At 38.2% G+C, this 20,054-nt stretch overlaps 1 protein-coding gene across 3 annotated transcripts; it reads right to left on the bottom strand.

Moving 5' to 3' along the window:
• Positions 1–421: 421 nt before the first annotated feature.
• Positions 422–15,784, bottom strand: C9orf72 (C9orf72-SMCR8 complex subunit). Of its 3 annotated transcripts, none has more exons than XM_030237227.2 (11): positions 15,686–15,784; positions 13,593–14,078; positions 10,591–10,650; positions 9,587–9,682; positions 8,886–8,950; positions 8,020–8,092; positions 4,950–5,066; positions 4,040–4,275; positions 3,482–3,539; positions 2,888–2,997; positions 422–2,805 (listed from the first exon to the last, which is right to left on the bottom strand). In XM_030237227.2, exons 2-11 carry the CDS (start codon positions 14,034–14,036, stop codon positions 2,619–2,621), a joined length of 1,446 nt encoding a protein of 481 aa, XP_030093087.1. In that variant the 5' UTR covers positions 14,037–14,078; positions 15,686–15,784; the 3' UTR covers positions 422–2,618. The 3 variants fall into 3 exon arrangements, with proteins under 3 accessions (XP_030093087.1, XP_009095031.1, XP_018777141.1); XM_009096783.4 differs by lacking the exon at positions 15,686–15,784 and adding an exon at positions 15,513–15,561; XM_018921596.3 differs by lacking the exon at positions 15,686–15,784 and adding an exon at positions 15,258–15,485.
• Positions 15,785–20,054: the final 4,270 nt, after the last annotated feature.

Raw genomic sequence — 20,054 nt, forward strand, 5'->3', positions numbered from 1 at the left:
AAAGACCAGGAATAATGTGCTACTAAAAATGCTTGAAAACAGTACTTACTTTTCAATCCAGCTGGAAGAAATAGATGTGCCATTTTCTTTTAAATATAAGGAAATAAAATCCTTAAGAAAGGTATTCACTGGCTACTAGATAAAACATTCTAACCTCTCACTTATGGGATTTAAAGTTTTTAAAATTCATAATTGAGTACATCAGAGGCATAGCAAGTCCCATCGGTTTCAGCTTGGAATAACTAAGTCCTTAACAAATGAAGGAAAAAATAACATGTGACTTTCATCAGTGACAGCAACCAAGCATAACTAAATTTAACAAGAAGGAAGAGAGGTTTCTTCTTTGATTTAAAGCATTAAAGATAATGATTTTAGATTTTAGATACAGAGCAGAAATACTGTGAAAAAAATCAGCAATAAATAAAGTCCAAAAATTGTGCATGAATTTTATTACTTTGTTTCCTGGGCTAGATTTACAACACAACATGCAGATGCATTTAACAATGTACTTCACTATACATTCTGCACTTGTGACAGCTGTGCAACATAAGTAGCAATTTAATTTCCAGTTTTTAATAACTTCAAAAAGTAACAGAATCTTCAGTAAACAAAAGCTTCACTGTTAGTAGTGTCAGTGTTGAGTTTCCAATGCTTATCAAGCTGAAAGGATTAATTTCAGCAGCAGATTTAAAGCTCTTATATTTTGACACAACTTCTACATTAGAAGTTTTGGCAGTGTTTATTACACTTTATTACATTTACCCATGAGAGTAACAACTTAAGCACATTCAATCTCTAATATCTGGATTGAAAACACAGAAGGGAACAGTTGTGGCAGAATGACAAACAGAATCTCAGCACAAGTAACTTATGTAATTCTAACAAGTTCCCCTGATGAATCACCAAGCTTACTGCAAGAGTACTACATGCATGTACAGCAAAAAGATGGCTGCACAAAATGTCAGTTCTTTTGCAACCTGGTAACAGTGATGATGCAAATTCACAAAAATGGTGTGAGGATGGGGCTCAATTTCACATCTTTTAGAGGCTCTAAACATTTGATAGAGAATCTTTGCCTTTTAGGAAATGTAAGGGAATTTTGGGCATCTAAATAAGGGACAGTATTTCTTTTAAAATCTGAGTAATAGACATTTCAGGAAAAATGTGAATCTAACCTCTAACTTTTCTGCCACACTGCATGAAAGTAATGCTAAAAAGCTATAAACAGAAACCTATTTACAAAGGAGAGCTATAAAAAAAGGTAAGCAATAAAGCAGCCATGGCTTCTCCAGTAGTGCAACTTTTCAGTTGAATTCACCTTTTCCACTGAATATTGAGTTATGACTTTTTGCTGAAACATGACGCAAAGAAATTCCTATATTTGTCCAAAAAGAGAAGAGATACAACAACGTGCAGTAGAGAGCGACCTCTGATTTCTGGGTTTAAAAAAAGAAGTCTGGAGTCACCTGACACCGCACTGCTCTACATGCTACTGAGAAAGAAAGGTTGAGACATACCAATAGAAAATGTGTTTTGATTTTTAAACTAAGTTGGAGATACGCTAAGCTGAACTAAGAACATAGGTAAGCTTCATGACTAGAGTTAACTTACTACAATCACATTATAATCACTAATCGCTAATCACATTAGTTCAAAGCTGTGCACATCTCTAAATTAAAGATTACTAAATATATTAATGGTGACTTAAATGAAAAAAAAAATATTGTTTTATCTTTTACTTTGGCTATCACCTTGATGTTCTTCGGAACAGTCTAATACTTTCACCTGACTATTTTGTCAAGCATTGGAACAATCTGCCCAGAAAGCAGTGGAATCACTGTCCTGGAAGAGTTAAAAAAATGTGTGATTTGGTACTTAGGAATGAGGTTTATAGGTGGAGCTGGCAGTTCCAGGTTAATGGTTGGACTCAATGATCTTGAAGATCTTTTCCATTTCTAATGATTCTGTGAGCATCATGGAAACTGACAGCACAACTACCAGCAGCAGTTTACACACAGAAGGACTGACAACTGCTGTGGAATGACATGAGTCTTCTGGTTTGTGTTAGCCGATCACTGACCAGGATCACTGATTCCACTGCAAGACAGTCCAGAAATATGATAAGACTATCCTGGTTGGCACTTACATGCACAAAGCTGCTTGAGTTATGCTCTAATTCCCATATGCATCTTTTGCAACCTCCATGATTAGTGAGGACATATACACTGTTTTCTGTGGAAACACTGAAAATACTGACACAGCAGGACAAGGAAAATCTGACACACACCTGAAAGAAGTTTCTGGGGAAAAAAAATTAAAATGCTTTCTTTTATCATACACCAAAACACATCCACATTTATCCACTAAGCCAATATGGCCAAGGAACCTCTGGTAACACTTACAATTAAAAAAACCCACACAGACAAGACCAATTAATTAAAATCATGCTTATATAGCTAAGCTGAAATTCCTTTTAACAAGACCCTTACTGTTTGAGACACACCTCAATGTTACTGTCCTGATGCTTCACCCTCAGTCGACATGCTTATCACCAGTTTGGGGGTCCCACGACAGATTTCGTGCTCTGCAGGACTGCAATATCAGATGCAGGGAAGACTTTAAAATGTCATGAGCATGTCACGTTCTTGTACACTAGTGTAGAACGGCCTCCCAAAGATAAAGGAGTGTAGACCTGGTTTAATCTTCTCAGCCAAAGCCATTATTATGTTAAGATCGCCCTCTGCTGTCAAGTCGAGATCTATCTTTAAGCTACGAAGAGATTTAAAAGGTTTTTTGCCTTTTTGCCTGCAAGGAAATAAAACCATATGTTTTAAAAAAGAACAAAAGAAGCTTCTCTTAATCTGCTTTCCATCATCTGTTCACTTACGTGTCATCTTCTATGTACTTTATTAAAGTTAAGGCTTTTCTGTGAAGGATTAGCAGAAATTGTGCAAGGAACGTACTCCTTAGAGACAAGCCAGGCTTCAGGTGAAAAATCTGTTAAAAATTAAGAATATTAGCTAGAAATGAAATCATTTCAAGAATCTGGAAAATAAAGAAACATTGCAAACACATATAAGATATCCTTAATTATAACAAAGCAGGCAAATAACAGCAGATTTGTACATAGTCAGCAAGCTTTCTATGTTTTCTATCTGCTCAGATAAAATAAATGAAGCTGTATTACAATTCTGTTTGGACATTCATCTGAAATTATTCCTGGTCAGGCAGTTTTTTCAATACTGTAATTGTAGACACTGTTGCACAGCAAAAGAAAATGTCCCTTGTTTTTCACACTTAAACAAGGGTTTTAGTTTTATATCAATTTATTTCTTTCTACTTATCTAGAGTAGAATCACAGCAGTAGTATGAAGAAAAGCTACCAAACCATTAAATAATGTGTTTGTGTTAAATTACCTGTCACTAGGGGTCAAAGTACTGAACGGTGTTTGGTTTTTTTTCTGAAAAAAGCAACAATTACCTGATCCAGGAAGGCTTTTACTAATGTATCTCTATGTACAATATCTTGAAAGACATTTCTATAGAAAAGAAAACAAACGAACACATGAGTTAATGCTAGTAAGGGATATTAACCTTCTAGGAGTTGAACAAAGCAGTAGCATTACTGTTGATAATCTGGTTAAAATTAAAAGTGAATTTAAAATTGTAGTAAATTATAATTCTGGTATTTTTAGAGATAACACAGAATTTTAAAGCACTGAGATGAAAGGACCTAAATTCAGAAAAGCCGCTGGTCTCTGTCAAGTGTACATATCTCTATTATATCCCTAATTACAACAGGCAATAAAATTAACATGACATGGTCAGAATTATCACTGAAAATTAATTTCAGCAGTATTTGATATAACCAAACTACTGAAGGACCTGGTCAATTCTGCCAAAACAAGTGTAAATACCAGAACTGAAGAAGTTTTATTTCTTTTAAGAAGCTCCATGTACTTTATTAGCATGTAGACTCTGTACTCAACACTCTTACCCCAAATCAAGTAACTTTGTGAGATGTGAGAAGAATACATACAAATCAGGTGTGAAACTCTCATCTGTGTGGATAATATGATCTTGAGACATTTCTTCATCTGAATTAGCCCTCCAAAATGCTGTCAGTTCAGATCTCATGTATCGTCTTTGGTTATAGATGTGTTCATGGCAAGGGGGCATCTGCTTCACTGTATTGACATCCACATCTATATGGGTAGTAGGGTATGGGGCATACATTACTTGACGGAAGGGCAACACAAAGCTTCCTGTTGCATCCTGTTTTAGTGGAAAAAATCCCCAACTTTAGTTAAAAACACAAAGCTGTACTGGGACAAAACAATATTAAAACATCATGCCTACATTTTATAGGTATTTTGTTTGAACGACTGGTGGTTGTATTGCAGTAATAAGTCCTTAATACTGGATGATTTCCTTAACAAAAAGGTGAAAACAGGTATTGAGGTGACCTGTGTATTAGAGTATTGCATCACCTGGTTTGTGAGCCCATTAGCATTATAGTATTATAATTATCAGGTAAGTTCAGACTGCTTGCAAGAGCAAGAAGCATTATTTTTCTAACCATCTTCACCCATTGTTACAGACTGTTTAAAATACTTGGAAACTCCAGGCCTGATATGACTGTTCTTCCTTGGTTTTGTTAAAATACAAAAACTTAAGTGACTTTTGGAATTCTGGCCCCAAGCAGGCAAGAGTGTATTATTATCATACCTCAAAGTATAGGAACAATCCTCAAGAAACAGATGTGTCATAGAAAAGACTGGCATGGAATTTTAACATTAAGATAATTACAAGGAAAGTTACAATGCAAGAAAAATGACATCACAGGACAATGACACATGTTTTTGAACATGAATGTCTGTGTGTGCAAAACATACACTGAAGAATGTTCTTAAACTACAGAAGCACGAAACTTTCCTAAGGATACTTACTTTGAGTAAGCCTTGAACAAAAAGTCCTGACTCATATTTGAAAGAGGACTCACTTCTACAGAGTCTGGAACACTTCCGCTCAGATGGTGTGAGAAACAGACACAATGTTCTTACAATCTGCATTAAAAAGAATAGTTTAGAAAAACATAAACATGTAAGGAAATAAGTCTGACTAGACTGTGCATTGAAATGCCTTGTATTAGGCATTTTGATTTATGAACAAAAGAATTCACCACATTTATTAGAAAAGCCAAAACTTTATAAAAGGCCACAGAACAGCGACATGCTTACTTTTACTTATTTTTTAATTACTGGCACTGCAAGCCATACTACTTGGAGTAGTATGGCACTGCAAGCCATACTACTCCAACTTCTTGTCAAATGATGAAAAAATCCTACACATTCTTGCAACCAAATTTTTTTTTTACCCAAATTACATAGAACAAATCACTTTTGTCTTCTACATCTTTCTTTTAATATACATGAGTTACTGTGATTACTTTCCTAGCCTTTCAGGCCTCTTATTTTTTGTTCATTCCATACAATAGCAGTTATTCTCTCAAATCAGGCACAGTCAATTTTGTAAATAAGCATTGATGCTTATTTTCTCAGTAATTTCCTTACACTCTCTACTACAATGAACACAGGTACTTTATCACCCATCTTCACACTTCTCAGCAGTAATAGCTACTAGTTATCACTCCAAATTCCATTCTGCTCATCTTTCAGTCTTAACCTGTGGTGTCTTATCTGTGTCTGTAAGATATGTGAAAATGCTCTGTCCTTGCACAACGTGTTTCTGCAGTTCCTAAAACAACGACAACATAATTTGTGACTGAAACTTTTTGTCACAATATGCCACAAGTGTTTTTTTTTTTCCTTTGATGCAAGCTGAAATACGATATTAAGAAAGCAGTTACTTCAGAAGAGTTGTACCATGACACAAGGAGCATGCTGCTAACAACATGTGTAGAATTAATTTATGAAATTTACCCTCCATGTATTTTGAGGCTCACATTCTTTTACACTGTTTTTTTCCTATACTGTCTTGCTTACTTATATATTATTTTCCATATTCCTACCCATTTAGACATCAGGTCCTTTTTCTTAACTATTTAATGATCCATAAGCTTTTTATAACCACTTAAGCTTCATGTTGTATTATATATAGCATTTCTCTTAAACATATAACATTTCTAGTAACTTAATTGTGTGTAAATCTTAAATCTCTGAAACAATACCTATTAACTATAGTTAGCTGTGGTTGCAGCTAAGATCTGAGAATTTTCTTTTCTCTGGCTTGCCTGTTGCTTGTGGGCATCCACACTTGCTGTTGATCTAATTAGAGGTCCTTTATCACTGCTGGTAATACACATGAAACAATGCATTCCCTCTGCCCCAATTTTTATAAAGCATAATGAACTGTTTATTTCAAAACATAGGCTTACTAAAGGTACCTTTAAATTAAAAAAAAAAAACCCTTTTATATTTCATTAAGGCAAGAAATCCTTTATGCTATAAAATAATGTAAAGGGCTTCTTGTATATAGCATGCTATACATGTATAGCATGTATAGTCTACAAGTAATATATACTTTATTCAGCAGGCCTATTGAAGAAATAGACATGTTCCACAAAACACAAGCAGCTCATGACACAGAAGCCTGTTTACTGCCCAGTGCAGGAGAAATTATGGAAATTACTGTTTAAGAGCATACAGACAATACCCAATGACATAGGTATTGTCTGTATACTCACCACTACCAGTGTTCCCCAGAGCTCAGTTCTGGGCTTGGTCCTATTTAACATCTTTACTGATGATCTGGATGTGAGGACTGAGCGCACCCTCAGTCAGTTTGCAGATGACACCAAGCTGGGCAGGAGTGTTAATCTGCTCAAAGGTTGGAAGGCTCTGCAGAGAGACCTGATCGTACAGACTTATCAACGGGCCAAGGACAAATTGCATGAGGTGCAAAAAGGCCAAGTGCTGGGTTCTGCCCTTGGGTTACAAGAACCTCATGCAGCACTACAGGCTGGGAGCAGAGTCCCTCAAGAGCTGTTCAGGAGAAACGGACCTGGGGGTGCTGGTTGACAGCCAGCTTTAAATGAGCCAGCAGTGTGCCCAGGTAACAATGAAGGCCAACAGCATCCTGGCCAGTATCAGCAGGACCACGGCAGTGCTTGTCCCCCTGTACTTGGTTCTCTTGAGGCCATACCTCAAATGCTGTCTTTACTTCTGGGCCTCTCACTTCAAAGAGGACACTGAAGTGCTGGACTGCTGGAATGTGTTCAGAGAAGGGCAAAAAGGAAAGGACTAGAAAACATGTCTTGGGAGGCATGGCTATTTAGTCTTGAAAAAAGGAGGCTCAGGTGACCTTATCACTCTCCACAGCTCCCTGAAAGGAAGGTGCAGTGAAGTGAGGACCAGTCTCTGCTGTGCCTGCAGTGAGAGGACAAGAGACAATGGCCTTAAAATGAGACAGGGGAGACTTGGATTAATTATTATAGAAAAATTTTTTCAGTGTTAGTTGTCAGCACTGGAATAGGTTTCCCAGGGAGGTGGTGGAGACCCCATAGCTGGACATCTTTAAGAGGCATCTTAAAACTGGTGCTGGGTAATGTGGTTGAGTGGTTTAGGGGCTACAGTGGCAGTGCCAGGTGGATGGTTGGACTGGATGACCTTAAAGGTCTCTTCCAAGTTTGATCATTCTGTGATTCTATAACATAGCTGAAATGGACAAGCCAGCCAGGTCTCTTCTATTTGTGTATTTTAGCTAAAAAACCTGATTTTAAAAGCTCAGACTCATTTACTACTCATTTATGTACTGTATCAGTTAAATACATTAGTTTTGTTATAGTTGTCAGAATACAACTGAAAGTTGTCAGAATACAACTGAAAGGCATTCAATTTTCTGGCAGAATTCTCTTCTGCTAGACCAGTCAACTGAAGATAGCCAGACAATAGCACTCCTTCCTTCTTCATCCTCAAGAATGTTTATAGATTAACTTTGTACCAAGTAACACTCCTAGTATTTAAGCATTTAAGTTCAGTTTATTAGAAAGTATATTACCTTATTAACTTTTTCTGCACTGCTTCCTACAACTACAGAACAACCACAGGTCTGCAGGTGTGAACTAATTGCACTGCAAGTAAAAACAGACATAGGTTAATACATTTAGTTAAATTTTTTAAATTGTCACCTTCACAAGAAGAGAAGTGTTTCAAGCATAAATACAGCCTACATGCCCATAACCATAGAACTTTAAACAGCAGCACAGGTTACTGCTGAAATCCAAAAGTTCAATGGTTTCTTCAGCACATGTGATGGTGTATAAATAGATGGCACCAAGCACTACATATATGAATGCAGTTAGGCAGGAAAGACAATGAAATGTAACAGAACATCAACTAAAACCTATTAAATACACTATCCCACAAGAAGGGACCAAGTTGCTCTCAAGTTCAACTCTTTCCACTTAAAAATTAAAACCAGGGGTAAAAGAGAAATACACAACTCAACAGTAAGTATGCTATATGCCATACCATTAAGGATTCTTATTTAAAGTTTATGCACAACCCAGGTTTTTTGCTATTTTAAAAAATGGAAGACTGACTTAGAGTCTTATAAAATTAATTGCAGATATCAAAGAAAAACATGTATTTGATAGGAATTCTATTATCAAACAAATAATCCTGTGACAACAGAGTCTACAGAGATGCAGCTATTAGCCCAGAACCATTCTTTTAAAATGGCAGAAAATTTGTAACATTTTATTGACAAAAATCTCAAAAAGCCAAACACATGTCATTATTTCCGCTCCTATAAAGAAATCTATTCCAATCCATGTTCACATGCACATGCAGATAGATACATTTAGATGCATACACAAGTTTAAATCATTTTACTACAGCATAAATCAAAACTGAATTTCATACTTGAGGAGAAAGCCTTCATGGCAACTATCCCCAATGTCATCATCATTTAGCACTGTGTCACTTATCTGAAATGCAAGTAAATATAAACAAAAGTTAGACAAGAATCTGATCACCTTCCAATTAATTGATTTTTGCTTTGATACATGGGAACTGTTTGGAAATTACTTAAGTTAAGTTGTATGGCTTCCCCAAAAAGCGTAATCTTAAGAAGACCTGTCTTCAGACAAAGCATTTTGAAAATGAGAAAGTCACTTGATTATTAAATCTTCACCAGTCACAAGTCAGGCTTCTCCTAGTGTATTTTTTTTCTGTAAAAAAATGTACAGAATGCACTTTAGATTAGTGCATGTCATATCACTTCTACTTCTTCCATGAGAACACCATAATGTGCTGAAACAGGTATCAACATCAAATCCATTCATCTGCCCATTCATTTTGGTTTGCATGAAACTAGTTTTCCATTGGTAAAATGACATCATCCTATACAGTCAATTTTGCTAAGTGATGACCATTAAAAATACTGCCATGCATTATGTCACTTAGGAGAACTTGATGTGAAGTAACAGAAGTACAAGAATTTAGGAAAATGGGGATTTTCTCTGGCAAAGTGAGTACCCGAGTAAAGGCCTAAAGCTATGTTTTATCCAGAGGGAGAAAGCCACTTTTCAAAAATTCAGAATAAAAATAAAACAAGAACTTACATCTATTTCTTCTGGAACACTGTGTGATTTCATAGATGAAAGAAGTTCCATTACAGGAATGACTTCTCCTGTCAGCATTGGAATGATGCTCTGCCCCTGAACAATAAATAAGATGCTTGAAGTAAAAGCACATTCATTGGGTAGTATTAGAGGTTACTACTAACATGAACTGACAGAATTACATGCAAAACATCCTAACTTCCTTCTGCTTGGAAGAGTAGTATGAGCATAAATTGATGCACAGACTTCTTGGGCTTTTCTCATCAATAATTATAAACAGGAAACATCTATTTGGCTTCTCAACATCATGCCTAAAATGTGTATCTGGATCTTATGCTAATTTTCAGTATCAGTTTTGATTGGCCTAGACAACAAGTATTTGATGTGAGATAATTTGATCCTACTATACTACATGCAATCGCTGTTAAGCATTTTATGTACAAGTCTGATGTTATAACAATGTCTGGAAACCAAAACCAGGCATATTACTCATTAACAGATAAAAATACTTTCCTGACTTATTTATCACAAGAAAAGGAAGCCACAGTCTCAAATGTTGAGTTTCAGAAATCAAATGCTTTTCACAGTCTCATCCATTAAGTCTCCAAGCATATTTCAATGTGACAGACTCTGTATGTCTCCATAATTCTAAATGTAATCTCCTATCCAAACCTTGACAGGAGGCTGGCAAGACTCTATGGAAGCTGCTACCTTTACAGAGCTTCAAGTTCAAGTTAAGGAATTTCCTTTTCTGAAAGGTAATATTCTTCACAAATTTCTACTTTATCCCTAAAGTGATGAAATATAATTTCCTTTGATTTGGTCACAGTTTCCATCATCCTATCTTTGGAAACTTTGCTTAGTGTGCATGTCACATTATTAGCCAGTCTAATGCATGCTCCTGGATCCCAAAAATAAGGAGCAACACCAACTTATACAGTCATAAGAGGCAGCCAAATGGTTTTGCAATGGTGTGCCACATGCATCCACCAGATGACCCCTACCTGATCCTCCATTCTTTCTGTGCCTTCCAAGACAATCTTCTGGAAATGTTCTTGCCTCTCCTATGCAAGAGAAGCAGTTAAATATAAACACTCTGAAATTTGTTCATGTATGCACACACCAGTCACTCAGTACAGTTTCTCCCCTGTGGAGTCAGGCTTCTTCCATACAAATTTTGATGTTAAAGTACTTTTTCTTTTACAGAGTTGACTTTAGCAGGAAGTGATGCTGTGAAACACATATCAGTGCTCCCTGCTCTGCCCTTCACTGCACATCTCTCATGTTTGGGCAGGAAAGGAAGGGTTTGATGACAATGTCAAAACATTTTCATCATTACAGATCAAGAAAATGCTAGATGATCAGAATAAGGTGAAGAATTCCACTTTATGTATGGATTTTTATTTTCAGATGGATACAGTATAGATTGAGGATTCCTGGCATAAGGGGAGAAAAATAAGATCTTCAGAATGTGAAAAACTATTTGATTGTGGTGGGTGGGAAACAAAAGTTTTTTTTCCCCCACCTCTTGAGGCACTTACAAGTCTTCAAAACCTTGTTTTATAACCAAGTGCAGGAGACATGAAACCTCTGAGTACACAAAACAATGTACAAGAGGCTGAACAAAGCTCCGAACACAGGCTCATCAGCAGCTGAATAGCAAACTGCATTTAAAATGAACTTACAATGGAATGAAGTTATTATTCACATAGAGGATTTGGCATTAATTGCTGGAGCATCAATAAAAGTCACAAAAAATAGCAGACACTGGAAGAACTAATGATATCTTTTGCTAGATTCTGACAGGTTATTGCATTTTTATTGGCTAATCATTAGTTTACTGTGACTGACCTACTCAGAGTTAATCAACTTCAAGTGTGAAAAGAGTTTGCAAGAGGTTTTTTTGAGCAGATTAACAGGGAATAAACTACAGTAGTTTGCCCTTAAACAGCAACAAAACTTTTCTAGAAAACATCTAAAAGAGGCATCAGTGAAAAACAAGGCAGATTCCTTCAGGGCACCTCCACCCTTCAGTCAGAGAAGGAAGCCATCCTTGACAACCATTTTAAAAAACTCGGTCTTCTTCAAGATAAGACTGAACAAATGGTGTAAGCCACTTCTTTTCCAAAATACAACTGTTGAAAATTATTAGACAAACATAACAAGCATAAACTGGAATAGGTGAATGGGGTTTCTAAACCCAACTTGCTCAGAATTGACTTTCTTTGCCGGTCTGAACACTGCCCCATGTTTCTCCTAATTCTTGAGTTCAAAAGGCTCTTCTCATCTTAAGTCTAGATGGAAATGTTGTCTGGCTCTACACAGAAGTAATGAGAGCTAATACTCACAACTATTAGAACATCCAGAACAGATACAGATCCAGATAGGACTTGATAATTTTTTTTATTTGCTGAATGTAACCATAGCTGCTAAAATGCCTCAAAATGCAAACTACAGAATGAAGTGGTTTTAATTTATTATCACAGTTGCAGTTTTTCTACAAATCATTACAAATCATGCCTAAATTTTAATCTACATTTTCCAAGCAGTTTTCTCTTTTCTGAATTAGACTGAAAAACTGTCTACATTTTCCAAGCAGTTTTCTCTTTTCTGAATTAGACTAAAAAACTGCAGATATATGCAGGGATATGTGCTCTCTCTTAAAAAAAAAAAATAGTCCATTTCAGAATTCAGAATGTATTGCTGTCTTAGCTAATTCAACTGACCTACCTGCTTAAAGAAAAAAAATAATTATCATTCTTGATGCTGCTTGAAGGTCACTTCTACTGTGAAAACATACTGGTATGGAGCAACATTTAAGAACTGAGAAAACATATTACAGCTAAAAATGATGAATAATTCTTATTTAACGACTCTCATTACAAGTCAGTGCAGAGGACACTAAATGAAAGAAGCAATGTAATCAGGACCACGAGACACCACTCACATTAAAACCACTAACATCTAACAGGGTTTTAAAAGACTAGATAAGGAATTAAATATTCATGTTTCTACTATATTAAGAAAGAACTTTATGTACCATCCTTCCTCTGAAAAGTAAAGCCCTGAAACTATGAAAACACAGTGTTTCAGAAAGCACTACCAGCCATAGTCAGGCAATACAGCAAAAAGGAAACACCACCACAAAAATAATATCAGCTTGTTATTTCTGTAATTACTTCAGATAAGAGCACTCAGAGTATGCTTAACGTATGCTGACTACAGGTCTCAGAACAAAAGATACCAGACAAATGTGCATGATCACATTCATTACAGCTGATGGTCACTCTACTGCTCTAAAACAGCTTGAACTCAATAAAGACGACAACAATTTTAATTTTTACCATTAGACTGTTATTTAGTTTCAAGAAAAATAAATAAAAGATTTCACTTAATAAGAAAATATTAATGATTTACCCAAAGGTCAGAGTTCCAGCGCTTAAGAAAAATTTAGCGCGTCTTCCTTTTTGAGTTTCAGGAGTAGAAATATTTGGACTAAAGAAAATGTACTTTGTAGCTCTCCCTTTAGTTCTACACTGTTAAAGTCCTGACAAACTGTTTGTTAATACCCTCTTTTTTCAAAAATAAACATGTACCAAGAATGGGAAGATTAAGTGCATCAGTTCCCTTTTCTGGACCTCAACAAGGAAAACAATACTTAGAAACATAGTACATTTACAATTATACCTATTTTAAATACACAGATTAACACAATTAAAAGCAACAATTTATATGAAATTCAGAGAGATAAAAACTGTACAGGAAACCTCTTACAACTACACAGTCTCATAGAGGCTATATAGTACCAACAGGATAATCCTATGGCTAAAAATTCCAGCTTTGAATTTGCTGATTTATAATCTGATAACCTTTAACCTTCAAAACTGTCCAGAGACTGGCCTTTTCTGATTTTGTGTCTCTGGGCTCCACATAACATGTCACAACATCTCAATTTTTGCTTCTGCACAATCTGACAATTATTTTAAGTGATGAACAATAAACTTACCTTATGCATCCATATCCTTCCTTTCCTTATAATATGTGTTAACCTATCCACACATACTCTGTGAAGGGGCAGGTAGAAACCAAGTTCACTTTGAGGAAGTATAATTGACAGTCCATATGTGCTTCTGTCTCCGTTCCAGTTTCCATCAAAGATTAATGACACAATGATTACTCTTTTTTCAGCCAAAACAAAGAACTTCACATCTATTGCGCCACTTTCTGCATTCCGAAGTATTTCTCCATTCAGGGTGTGGTTAGCAAGAAAAGTTATTTCACCGTCACTAAGAAGTACCTGCTCTGTCTTTGGAGCCCAAATGTGCCGCACTCGGGGGCCAAGAATGTTGTCCCAGTAAGCAAAAGTGGCAGCTAATAATGGTGACTCGCCATTCAAAGAGATTTCAGTCTTAGCAACTGCAGGAGATGGTGGTGGACAAAGAGCTGACATGCCTGTTTCCTTTCTCTTGTCTATCTAAAATGCTTACATTACCTAAAAAAAAGAAAAAAAAATTGTAGAAAAAAAAAGTTAGAGCAGCTGTCATAATTATCTCATCTTCTTTTACATGGGCAGAAAGTGTTATGACTTATTTTATACCAAGACAGGAAATATTTAGATTAGATGTTGGCAAGTAATTCTTTACTGTGATGGTGGTGATGCATTGGAAAAAGTTACCCAGAGAAGTGGATGCCCACTCCCTGGTTATGCGCAAGGCCAGGCTGGATGGAGCGCTGAGCAACACTATTTAGTGGGATGGCATGCCTGCCTAGAGCTGGGGGCACTGGAACAACATCATCTTTAAGGTCCCTTCCAATCAAAGCCTTTCCACAATTCTTTCCAGATGACACTTTCAAGAGGCAATCTGGCTTCTTCACCTGAGATTTCAACACAGACTTCAATCAGGAAGGAAGTTTGTATATATACATATGTAGGTTTCACAGAAAAAGTGGCATGCTTTACAATCATTAGTCAGACCTCAAATGCCCTTTACTCACTAGAGAAGTATGATGAACCTGCACAACATACAGCTTGTGTACAAAAACTGACACAATAAATGTATCGTTTACATCATATGCAGGGCGTTATGATACAAGTGCTCTGCACTTTATAGAATATATTGACAGATAACTTCTTGTGTGGACACAATCCCTGAACATCTTCCCTAGCTGTTTCCACCAACTCTACAGCTTCCCCATTCTGATGAGGCTGGAGAAGCTAACAGGAAGTTCCATCTTCCCTAAAAGTTAGGCTAGAGTCACAGGAAGATATGAAATAAAAAAGGTTTGCAAACAAATTCAAGCAAGGACAAAAAACTCTAACAGCCAGATCCCACCCATATTGAGGAAAACCTCTCATGAGGGAGGAGCTGGCAACTTTCCTCTCTTTTCGGCCTGCAGCACTCCAGATGACAGCAGCAGGGAATCCCACCTGGGACCAACGGAGCAGGAACACACACCTCACTACCGCAGCTTAACTCTCCAGAGCTCTGCATCTTAAGCTCTTTTTTTTTATTTATCACCTCACAGCAGAAGTGTAAAACCTCTTTCGCTCTGGCTTCTTCTCAGGAGGCAGCCGGTGCCCCGCCCAAACGACAGTCGGGAAACCAAGGCCATCTGACACCGTGACTTTACGATTTTCAGGGAAGACAGGGAGCCAGCCACCCCTACTGACCCCTTGCACCCACGGGCTGACCAAAGGCTCGCTTTCACCACCGCCTCTCCACCGCGGCCGCTGCCACTGCGGCGGCTGCGGCACCTCCGCGCTGCCGGCCTGGATCAGGCCCGTATCCCACCGTCCGGTCTGGTCTGAACCTCTCGGGGAGGCAGCTGCGGGACGGCCTCGCTCCGTTCCCCGCGAAGCAGAGAGGCCGCTAACGCCACCCCCGACTAACACAACCTCCCCACGCCACCCCCGCGCCCGCCTCACCTCGGCTCCGGCCGCTGCCCCGCGCCTGCGCCGCCCCGCCCCGCCCCTGCCGCACGCCGCGGGCTCCGCAGGCGCCGCCCCGCCCCGGGCCGGGGTAGTCAGGTCGCTGTGACCGACCTGGTCCGGCCGTCTCCGGCTGTGCCGGTATGACTGCCCGGACCGGGGAGCCGTACCGGTGTGACTCCTCGGACAGGGGCAGCCGTGCCGGTGTGACTCCCCGGACAGGGGGAGCCGTACCGGTGTATCCCTGGCGGGAGGAGTGGCTCCCGTCTGGCGGGTCACAGTGGAAGGAAGCAGGCCCAACCCAGTGTAGTTTGTGGAGGAAGCGAAAAGGCGAAACTGCATTGTGCTGGGAACAACCGGCACTGTTTATGGAGGGGCTTTCAGGCCAAAAAGAGGAAGTTGGTAATGACGGATTTGGGTTGGTATCCAAACATAGTGCGTGCCGAATGGTGAAGGTGAGCAGGTTTGCTGTAGTGTTGAGTGCCTGTAGTCCTCTTAATTATCAGTCCTGTCCGGCGGCCTGCGGGAAAACCAGAGAGGAGCTCGTCATTAGGAATTGTAATGGCAGGACAAGAAGGAATCGGTACAAATTAAAAGAGGGGAAATTTAGTTTAGATATTGGGAAGAAATGCTTCACTGTGAGGGTGGTGAGACACAGGAGCAAGTTGCCCAGGGAACCTGTGTATGCCCCACCCCGATAATGTTTAAAGCCATCTTGGATAAGGCCTTGAGCAACCGGTGTAGTGGGAGGTGTCCCTAGATGTGTGTAGGGGAGGGGAACTGGATGGTCTCCAAGGTCCCTTCCAACCCCTTAATATTTTATGGTTGTATGATTGAAATAACCACAGACACATATTAGAGGCATTTATTTATTTACATCCTAGAAAATAGGAGTATCTTGAAGAAGTACCCTGAGGTTGTCTTGGGAAGTACCCTGGAAACTTGTGTCTTTGGCAGCTTGAACAGGCCCATACCGGAAGTCTTAGTAGGATAGAAGAGACCTGAAGTGAGATTGTTTTTTTATTCATAGCCTCCAACTTTAATCACCAAAACCACTCACCTCAAAATTCAGAGAATCATTAGGGTTGGAAGGGACCTCTGGAGATGATCCTGTCCAACCTCCCTGCTCAGGCAGGATCATTCAGAGCAGATTACACAGGAACGTGTCCTGGTGGGTCTTGAATGTCCCCAGAGACACTTCATGACCTCCCTGGGAAGCCTTTAATGATAGACTATTGAATAGCATCACATTGAAAAATGTAGTCTTCAGCCAGCTAAAATTTGCCTTTTAGATTACTTTAATTAGTGATTTAAAAAACATCTTGAACATGAAATTACATCTATGTGTTGGATTGTAATTCTAATTACTGAGAAGCAGAGCTCCAGTAGAAGTAAAAAAAAAAAAAACCTGACAAAATTTGTGTAACCATTACAGAAAAGCTTGGAGGAATAATGGAATTAAACTAGTTTGAAAAGTTACTGCTATTTAATTTGTTTAATATAAAAATTGGACATCAAACTGTGGCATTTTGCTGCTCGCCTCTTGTAGAAATGGTAATCTATGCAATTCATTAAGAAAGGGTTTGTGTCTTTAGTGTAAATTTATTATCATGCAGTTGTAGGCACCAAGCTGTACAGTAAAAAAAATGCAATTAGTGTTAAATCAGTAATGATACTGAATAAGTAGACTTCAGAAATGAAGATGTAAGGGTTGTCATCATTTTGTAGCTGGATTGTTGTGTAGCCTTGCATAAGACACTTAGTATTCCTGTATCAGTTTTCCCATTATAAACTGCCCTGAGAATTCTACATTTAAAGTCAAATAATCATTTTCTGCCCAGAGAAACATAATCATGAATTACAAGTCCTTCATTTTTTTCTTGAAGTTACAGATGAATCTCTGTAAGTGCTGTGGTGATAGTGTTGGCAGTGTAAAATTTTTATCTATTATTAGCACTGTGATTGTTGTCTTTTCCTTCACTGTTGAATAGTTTCTTCTTGTGGAGAAGAGAGTAACCGACTTGTTGCGTATAGTCTGAAGAGACTTAACAATATTTCTGTAGGTACCTTTTGTGGACACATCAGATAAGTGATGGGCTGCAGTGCAAGCAGTTATTTTTCCCCTGACAGTGGATACATGTGGCTATGAAACCTAATGCTGCACATCTGCACAGAAATGAGAGAGTATGCAACACAGAGAAAATGAAAACAAGCTCAGGCACTGAGCTCAAGTAAAAACACATCACAATTTTATTTGTGTTTTTATTATGGCAACCTGAATCATCATCATGACTTAATGCTTTAGAATAAGGGAGAATAAAGGGGTACATAGGCAAAAAGGGAAAGAAATAAAATATAGTGGAATTGAGTTGCTCAGCCTGGTGGAGTAAGGTCAAGGAAACATGTGGTATTACCTAGCTGCCCTGCTTCAGTGAAACCATGCATGCACTCAGCACAAGCTTGCATCACTTCATAAAACTAACTTTGAAGAAATCTAATTTTACTATAATGAAATTCTTTTTCAGCCGGAGCAGATCGGCAAAAAATTGATGTCCAAGGTAAAAGAGAGCAAATGGGAACAGTTGGTTCAGGCTTCCCGTAACAGGGGCTCTCAGTGGTAGTACACGTATCAATGCTGAGATTACACTTTATGTACATAAAAGCAACATGAAGTCAGATTTTTGAGAAAAGAAAGCTTGGACTCCCCTATCCCCAGCTATTAATTCTTAAAAGAGGTGAATGATGGGCTTTTCTTCAGTACTTCTGGTTTATAGTTTAAGGCTGTTTCACATCCATGTTTAAACCACTGAAGTGTGCTTGTGCTGTCGCTGCATGTTCATTGAGTCTCTTGTTGCTAGTTTTAACTTGTTCTTAGAAACACTGGCTTTGGTAAGTACTAGGACCTATGCAAATTTGAGCTTGACCTGTGAATATGAATTGATTACACAGAACTTCTGGTATTTACTTCTGGTAAACTCTCACCAGTTGTTTGTATCTGAGCGGTGCTACCCCAGACTGCTGTCATTATGTTAGTACTTTGCTGATCACAGAATGGGTCAGATTGGAAGGGACCACAATGGGTCATGCGGTTCAGACTCCCTGCTCAAGCAGGGTTGTCCCAAAGCACATGGCACAGGATTGTGTCCGGATGGTTCCTGAATATCTTCAGTGAGGGAGAATCCACATCCTCTGGGCAGCCTGTTCCAGTGCCATCACTAAGTGCACAGGCATGACAGTGTAGAAACCCATTAGTTACAGAAAGCAGCCTGAAATTACAGAGCTACTCAGTTGAATTAACAATTTTCAAATAGAATTTAAGGATAAAGAATTTTGAAGTGCTGAGGTATTATTTAATTTTAAGAGGATTCCCTCTTCCCCCCAAACCCCATGATTGTTACACATATGGAAAGAGTGATTTGATCCACTAAAGAAAAGTGTATCTTCAAGCCCTCATGACTGGTGAAACTGCTACAAAAGATCTATAAATGGGTGGTAGGAGGAAGCATGTATATGACAAAAGAGCTTTTAGCTTTTTAGCAAATATCTGTGTTCGAGCTCAGGAAACAGTGGTCGTCCTCTGAACAGATGTCACTAACTTTTACACAACAGCAGTTCAGCTTTGTACAGGCTGGAGCAACAAAATGTGGATTTAGGCCGTAAAGATAGTTAACTCTTTTTTGACTGCTGAACTCACACCGATAGTTCTTGTTCAGCTGCCAGAAATAAAAAAAATTGAAAACCAAAATCAATGTCTTAAAAGTTGCCTACCATCAATTAAAAGCATGTAAAGAAAATGGTAATGCTGTTTTATTTATGATGGATCAGTGGTCATTTGAGTTTCAAGTGTTTTCTAGATTCTAGAGTTGTTTTTAAATCATGGCAAGACAGGATCTGCTATACTAACCACTAGAGTAGTTGTGATTTGGCAAAAATAATAGGAATGTGGAATCCAAAGTCTGTTTCTCTGTCGTTTGTTAGAAATAAATAAATTACAAAACTGAAGGAAAGAAGAATTCACCCCAGGATATAACCAGCTGTGTTGTTTTATTCTAACACTACTGATGGAGAGAGCTGTCTCAGTAAGATAATAAATTATGTCAAAGAAAACATACGATTATCCATGAAGAGTGTAGCTGGAAAGTGGAAATAGACATGATATTTTTGATGAATAAGAGATAAGGTTATGTGGTGTATATATCTCTCAGCTATACTTACCCAAAGTAAGAAACCCAAGTTTCTTCTAGCACTAAGATCTTAGCTAAAGGTAGTTTTCATTAATCAAGCTTCTGTGCTGGGTGCATTTTTCATATAAAGGCATTGTTCAAATGCAGTTACACAGCAGACTTCTAAAACTTCTAAATTCACAAACCTATTGAAAACAGCTGGTCTCATCTGATCTGGCTTCTTCCCAACTCCAGGTGAGTATTCCCTCTCTCCTTTTTCTTCTGTATTAATATTTGTTTGACAATACAACTTAGCTCTATCACAGATCAGCCTTACCTGTCTAAACTTCTACAGAGATTTAAACCAGTTTCTGTT

The sequence above is a fragment of the Serinus canaria genome, chromosome Z (assembly GCF_022539315.1).
Source record: "Serinus canaria isolate serCan28SL12 chromosome Z, serCan2020, whole genome shotgun sequence".
Taxonomy (NCBI): domain Eukaryota; kingdom Metazoa; phylum Chordata; class Aves; order Passeriformes; family Fringillidae; genus Serinus; species Serinus canaria.